The sequence below is a fragment of the Engraulis encrasicolus genome, chromosome 23 (assembly GCF_034702125.1).
Source record: "Engraulis encrasicolus isolate BLACKSEA-1 chromosome 23, IST_EnEncr_1.0, whole genome shotgun sequence".
NCBI classification, from domain to species: Eukaryota; Metazoa; Chordata; class Actinopteri; order Clupeiformes; family Engraulidae; genus Engraulis; species Engraulis encrasicolus.
This window is the reverse complement of record NC_085879.1, coordinates 17,872,541-17,880,040: the sequence shown is the minus strand read 5'-3', so window position 1 is coordinate 17,880,040 and position 7,500 is coordinate 17,872,541. Positions and strand designations below refer to the sequence as shown.

At 47.2% G+C, this 7,500-nt stretch overlaps 1 protein-coding gene across 5 annotated transcripts in view; it reads right to left on the bottom strand.

The window, feature by feature from the left end:
- atp11c (ATPase phospholipid transporting 11C) overlaps window positions 1-7,500 on the bottom strand; it is a 143,483-nt gene that overhangs the window by 43,935 nt on the left and 92,048 nt on the right. For all 5 annotated transcript variants that reach the window (XM_063190286.1, XM_063190288.1, XM_063190290.1 and 2 more), the window contains exons 8-11: window positions 6,868-6,918; window positions 5,365-5,429; window positions 2,967-3,048; window positions 1,241-1,391 (exon numbers count right to left, since the gene is read on the bottom strand). In XM_063190286.1, the coding sequence (XP_063046356.1) occupies window positions 1,241-1,391; window positions 2,967-3,048; window positions 5,365-5,429; window positions 6,868-6,918 (349 nt within the window). The remainder of the gene's footprint in view (window positions 1-1,240; window positions 1,392-2,966; window positions 3,049-5,364; window positions 5,430-6,867; window positions 6,919-7,500) is intronic.

The window sequence follows — 7,500 nt, the reverse complement described above, 5'->3', positions numbered from 1 at the left end:
ACATGCACTCTCACACACACTCTCACAGACGCACACGCACTCTCACAGACGCACACGCACTCTCACAGACGCACACGCACACACGCACACGCACACGCACACGCACTTTCACACACGCACACGCACTCTCACAGACGCACACGCACTCTCACAGACGCACACGCACTCTCACACGCACTCTCACATGCACTCTCACACACACACGCACTCTCACATGCACTCTCACACACACACGCACTCTCTCACTCTCACACGCACTCTCACACGCACTCTCACACGCACTCTCACACGCACTCTCACACGCACGCCCACGCACACACGCACTCACCCCCACTCCCACACACACGCACTCCCACTCCCCCACACACACACGCGCGTGCGCGCGCACACACACGCACAGGCACACGCCGTCGCACACACAGTTGAAGACAGCTATAGATGGACAGATGTCTGCAGCAGCTCATCAGCAGCCAAGAGGGGAAAATGAAATAGCAGGAAGATTAAATTGAGCTTAGATATTGAGCCGCGAGCATCACACACACAGTAATAAAAAAAAGCTCTAGCTTCGACTGAACGACCCTCCCTACCTCCCAAAGCCTGAGTGGAGTGTCGGAGCTCATTAAGGTGATTTAATTAGCCCCTGCCGTACATCCCATAATGAGGGCTCATGGGTCTAATGAGAGCACCATGGAGACGGGAGAGCGGGGAGGGGCAGGGGCCGGGGTAAGGGGGATGGCGGCTGGTCCTGCTTACTGTACATTTAGCTCACCCTAAGGTAGGTATCCCTCGAGTCGTCAGGATATGCTACTACTAACTGTGTACGCCTAAAACCACCAAAGCGAACAAGTAGCAGAGGTCGTTGAATTCACGAAGGTCTTCATGAATTCACCCTATTCATTCTCAAAATGATATTGACATGTCTGATTTAGCTTAGTGTTTCTCAACAAGGGCTCTACAGCCCCCCAGGGGGCCTTAGGGAGCCATGGGGGGGGGGCATTGAGAAGGATCCAGCTGAGAGGGGCGGTGCTCAGTTGGCATTGGGGGGGAATTAGTCTAATTTATTGTTTTAATACTAAGGGGGGCGTTGGCACTGGCAGGCTAATGATAAGGTCAAGGGGGGATTCAGGTACTTATGATAAGTTCAAGGGGGTGTTTCCGCAAAATAAGGTTGAGAACCACTGCTTTATCTGACCACAGAATGGCTCTTGCTCGTCGACCTGAGACATTTAAAGAAGCTCACCCTGTACGTGTCCCTCTCCTTCTGGGTCTTCTGGTTGTACCAGGGCTCGTCCTGTCCCTCCTTGCTCTGCCACCAGTACTTGAGCGTGGTGCAGACCAGCGCCTTGCTCACCAGGATGCACAGGTAGACCAGCAGGAAGCCATTGATGGACCTGCAAGGAAAAGAGGGGAAGGGGGAGAATAAGTGCACACATAGGTACACAACAGGCACACACACCAAAGCATAGATACAGTGTACACACACATTGGCACAGAAAGGCAGAGACGGACCAGGAGAGGGGACAGGGAGAGAGAAAACGAGCCAGTAGAGGGAGACAGGGGAAGAGAGAGATAGACATAGGTGAGAGAGAGAGAGAGAGAGAGAGAGAGAGAGAGAGAGAGAGAGAAGAGAGAGAGGAGAGAGAGAGAGAGGAGAGAGAGAGAGAGAGAGAGAGAGAGGGAGGGAGAGGGAGAGAGAAACTTGGGGGTGGGCACAGCTGCTGAAATCTCCTCCAGTGTACAGTATGAGTGTATCTCTTCTCCTCCCCAGGCTTTGGTGCTTGGTGTCTGGCCAGGGCCAGCGAGTGAGTGAGCGTGTGTCTGTGCCAACTCTCTTCCTCTCCTCTCCTCTCCTCTCCTACCTACATACCTCTCTCTCTCTCTGTCTCTCTCGAGGACAGGAGAGACAGGGACAGAGAGAGCCAAAAGAGAGATATAGAAAGAGGGTTGTAGGGGAGAGAGAGAGAGAGAGAGAGAGAGAGAGAGAGAGAGAGAGAGAGAGAGAGAGAGAGAGAGAGAGAGAGAGAGAGAGAGAGAGAGAGAGAGAGAGAGAGAGAGAGAACGAGAGGGAGGGAGGGAGAGAGAGAGAGAGGGAAAGAGAGAGAGGAAAAGAGTCTCTCCTCCCTCTCTCCCTGATGAGGTCTGGGCAGACGGTCTCCAAGGGCCTGTGCAGATCACTCAATAAGGGCGGCCGGCCAGACCATCCCTTCTCTCCCTCCCTCCCTTTTCATCCTTCTCTCCTCTCCTCTCTCTCTCTTTCTTCACTCCCTTCATAATCTCCCTCTCCTTCTACCACCCCCCACATCTCTCTAATCTCTCTCTTTCCTTCCATCTCCATATCTTTTCACCTCTCTGTCCTGTCTCCACACACCCTCATTTCTTTCTCCATCTCTATTCTCCCTCTCTCTCCATCTCTTGCCCTACACCTCTACCCACACCTCTCCCTTTCTGTTTCTTTTCCCCGTCTCCTATATCTCTCTATGCTGTCTCTCTCTCTCTCTCTCTCTCTCTCTCTCTCTCTCTCTCTCTCTCTCTCTCTCTCTCTCTCTCTCTCTCTCTCCCTCTCCCTCTCCCCCTCTCTCTCTCTCTCTCTCTCTCTCTCTCTCTCTTTGCAGTTACTTCCCCTGTGACTCCATCTCTCTCTCCCCAAACAATCTTAACTCTATCCCTCCATTATATCCCTCTCCTTCTCTCTCTGTAGCACTTTCTTTCTCCCCTAGCTCTCTCTCTCCATCCCACTCTCCCCAAACTACTGTATCTTATGTCTCTCTTTCTGTTCCATCTCTATCCCTCTCCTTCTCTCTCTGTTGCACTTTACCTCTACCCTGACTCTCTCTACATCCCTCTCTCCCCCACAACTATCTCTCCCTCTCTACCCCCACTGCATCTCCCTCATCCCTCTCTCTTTTCCATTCCTCTCATCCCTCTCCCTCTTCCACCCCCCTCATCTCTCTCTCTGTTGCACTTACTTCTCCACAGCGGATCGCTTCTGGGACTTGCCCTGGTAGTTGAGTGCCATCTTGGTCTCCATGCCAGTATACACCGCTACCCCTGCAGACGACACCAAGAGAGATGCACACAACCTTGGGTCAATACGGGCTGAGATGCTTTATTGTGTGATTGTGTGTGTGTGTGTGTGTGTGTGTGTGTGTGTGTGTGTGTGTGTGTGTGTGTGTGTGTGTGTGTGTGTCTGTGTGATTGTGTGTGTGTGTGATTGTGTGTCTGTGTTTGTGTGTCTGTGATTGTGTGTCTGTGTCTGTGATTCTGTGTGTGTGTGTGTGTGTGTGTGTGTGTGTGTGTGTGTCTGTGTGTCTGTGTGTCTGTGTGTCTGTGTGTCTGTGTGTCTGTGTGTCTGTGTGTCTGTGTGTCTGTGTGTCTGTGTGTCTGTGTGTCTGTGTGTCTGTGTGTCTGTGTGTCTGTGTGTCTGTGTGGTTGTGTGTCTGTGTGATTGTGTGTCTGTGTGTCTGTGTGGTTGTGTGTCTGTGTGATTGTGTGGTTGTGTGTCTGTGTGATTGTGTGGTTGTGTGTCTGTGTGATTGTGTGNGTGTGTGATTGTGTGTGTGTGATTGTGTGATTGTGTGCGTGTGTGGTTGTGTGTCTGTGTGATTGTGTGTGTGTGTGTGTGTGTGTCTGTCTGTCTGTCTGTCTGTCTGTCTGTCTGTCTGTCTGTCTGTCTGTCTGTCTGTCTGTCTGTCTGTCTGTCTGTCTGTCTGTCTGTCTGTCCTGTCTGTCTGTCTGTCTGTCTGTCTGTCTGTCTGTCTGTCTGTCTGTCTGTCTGTCTGTCTGTCTGTGTGTGTGTGTGTGTGTGTGTGTGTGTGTGTGTGTGTGTGTGTGTGTGTGTGTGTGTGTTCCCTGCAGACTCAAGAGAGGCAACACCTCATCAGAGCTCCCACTCACACCAGGGCATCGATACTGATCAATGTGCAGCTCTGCGTGTGTGTGTGTGTGTGTGCGTGTTGAATCTCAAAAGTTCAACAACAGATACAGTTGAAATGAAAAGGAAACAAAGTTAGTCTCTCCTCCAATACAGCCCAGGCCTTACGTGACCTTGTGTCAAAGCAGCTAAATGGGGAACCATTTAACAGGGCCAATGCAGGTGTCACTAGCAAATGTAAATAAAGCCTCAGCAGTTTTTTTCCTGTTACAATCAGTCCTTAGAAAATCAAAAGTATCGCACACCAAAGTATTTGATGAGGAGTTGGCAGCTGGCGCAGTTCTATCATCAATAGAAATAAATATTGCACACTCTGCTTCATGGCTTTATTCTGATTGAAGTTATCAAAATCAGAATCAGACCTAACACCGTGATTGACAACCTGGATTCCGAAGCCACACTTCCAAATGATCTGGTGTTACCTGTCCAATTAAACCAGGTTATTGCCCTAATTAAGACTTCAATATCCTAGTGGCCGAGCAGAGGTCAGGTAGCTGCAGCAGCCATCACCTGGTTGAATTGAACATGTAAAAAACTGGTCATTTGGAATATCTGACACTGGATAGCAACTTCTGAATCCAGGTTATTCATTTACTTCCCCTAAATATAGTAGAGTAACTGCAGTTTACATCGGAAGTAGCCCCCTTAATGCACGCCGTACCTGCTGTGGCACGCTGTAATAGACATTGAAAGTGAACTACTATAATACTACATTACTATGTCAGTGCACAGGGACTGTAGTAATACATTACGACTTGGTCATTGCCATTCTGGTAACAGCTAATTTATAAAGCCGTGTCTTAAGGGGTTAAGGTCCCAATTGCAAAAAACAGCAATTCCTTTTAAAAAATGCAGTGGAAGCCACATAAACCAGTTTCATTTCCCTAAGGTCCATATAGACTAGTTTCACTTCCCTATGATCCATTCATAGACTTACGCTGAACGTCTATGTTCAGGGCCTGATTCTAATAAGCAAACTGTACATAGGCTTTTTTTACATTTTGACTGTCACCTCTGTTTGTCTGTCTACTTTCAAGAAATTAATCTGCTGTGACTTTTGCTGTGTTTTGCTTTGCATTTTCTGTGTCAAATGCAAAGCTGTAAAAACTGAGAGAGTCTGGGCAGGCCATAAACATAACAAAATAAGAAAGGCACAATTTCCGACATAAAAGAAGCCAGTAATTACTCCATAGTGGGAGAATTTAAGTGGGTCATTTACTCTCACCTGTGTTTAATGAGCCGACATCATTGGTTCACTGATCAAAAAAACTAAGAATGCATTCCCACATACCTCTAATAGCAATTGTGAATAACAACCCTTTGGTAATAATACTCATTATGTTTAAAGTAATTGGCTAGACAATGTGTAAATAAGCGATTTCACAGCTGAAGGCCTATGCTGATAAGTATGCGTTTGGCGGGATCTTATTTACCATAAATCTTCTTTGTGTTCTTTAACGTTGCTCCTTTTAGAAGTAGGTTCTCTGGGCCCAGCGGTCTGCAGACACAGCAGGAGAAAAGTTAATCTCACACACATACATACATACACACACACAGACACACACACAGACACACACACACACACACACTCACACACACACACACACATACACACACATACACACACACACACACACACACACACACACACACACACACACACACACACACACACACACACACACAAACACAAAGACACTCCCCACACCACATGCGACACACACACATACATACATACACACACACAGACACACACACAGACACACACACGCACGCACAAACACACAAAAGGCAGAGATGAAAAGTACAATAATGTTAATCTATCCTTTATGTACAATCACCCACCCATACACAAACACCCTGACTGGTGTTTGACACTGATAAAAGGGGCAAAGCGGCACAGTATATAGTTTATAGGGGGACGTTTATAAATTGTATTAATTACATTAATGTGGGTAGCCTCTCCCTCAAACCATGGCATTTTTTGCTGTCATTTTGGCGAATGGTGATTGTCGCCCCAATAATTCAAACCATGCAAGTAAAGAGGCGGGGGTGGTCCTGACTTTCACTGCAATGTGATGTCGCTACCGACTTTGGCACAGTGTGTGTGTGTGTGTGTGTGTGTGTGTGTGTGTGTGTGTGTGTGTGTGTGTGTGTGTGTGTGTGTGTGTGTGTGTGTGTGTGTGTGTGTGTGTGTGTGTGTGTGTCCAAGTGGCCAATGACAAATGTCCTCCCCCAGCAGTTTTTCTTTAATGTCCGGCAGCAGCAGCAGCAGCACCAACCGCCCAAAAGCAAGCACCTGAAGCTGTGCCAGGCTGCCTTTACTTAAACACTCGCCGAGTTATGGATCTACGCAGTGGCATAATGACAAAGGCCTTGCTTATAGAGGGGGAGTGGGGGGAGGCATAATGACAGAGGCCTTGCTTATAGAGGGGGGGAGAGAGATTTTAAAGTTGCCTTCTGCAGTCTCTGTGGTGCCCACCAAAATGCCTGTCTTAAAGTGACACTTTAATAATAAAAAAAAAAACCTAATGGGCAATCTCTTGATAGCGGCTCATGAAAGCGGTCAGGAGATTTACCATTTGCCTCATAATGACTCATTTAAGCATTGGCTGACTTGAAGATATACACACACATGGGTGAATAAGCAAAGAGAATTGCCATTACATGCTAAAGAAGGGCTTTGCCCGAAACGTTAGTGGGCGAGTAAACAAAGAGACATCTGAAGAGTGCTGTCCTTTGCTTCCTGCATTCATCTAATATGTTTGATGTGGGATTCAGCACCCAGATAAAGTGAGCGATAGTGTGAGCACATCTCCTCCACTTTTCGAATAAACAAAGAAAAGAACCTGAAGTGTGCTGACCCGCACTTCATTCACACGCACGCACGCATGCACGCACGCACGCACGCACACACACTTTCCTAAACACTTTACCTGACCATTGCCTCCTGATCTGGTTTGTAGATGTGCATCCGACCAACAAATCTAAAGAGAAGACACATACATTCATTATATATGCAGGAAGCAATGCTTGTTTGCTGCCATAGAAAAACAGAGAGCTGTAAACAGTAAACAACCGTGTAAGTGGGTTAGGCCTGGTTGCATAAGAGAGTAGAGAAGCTCTGAAAAAGAAGATGGGGCAGAGGCTGAGAGAGAGAGAGAACGTGGGCAGATAGAGACAGCTGCACACTAAAAATCCTTTTTTGTATTTTTGTTTTTTTCCATAGCAGAACTATGTTTGGACCGACCGTTGAGGTGTCCTTTAAATTATCCAAGACATCAGTGGTGAAGAAGACCTCAAAGGCCAAAATGTAGCTCTACACCGTAATACACAGCTTTCAATGAAAACTGGTCTTAAACTTACATTTGCATGTTTTGGAGAAAAAACACATATTCCTTATGTGCCTTATATAAGCAGGCAGAGTTTTTTTTTTGGTCTTTACCCAGCTGTTAAAGCAGGTTGAGTTGCATCTATGTATGAACTGTGCTCTATAAATGAAGTTATTATTATCATGAGTTAGTTATTCCATGAGGCTAAATGGAGATGATGAACTCCAATCTGGCCCT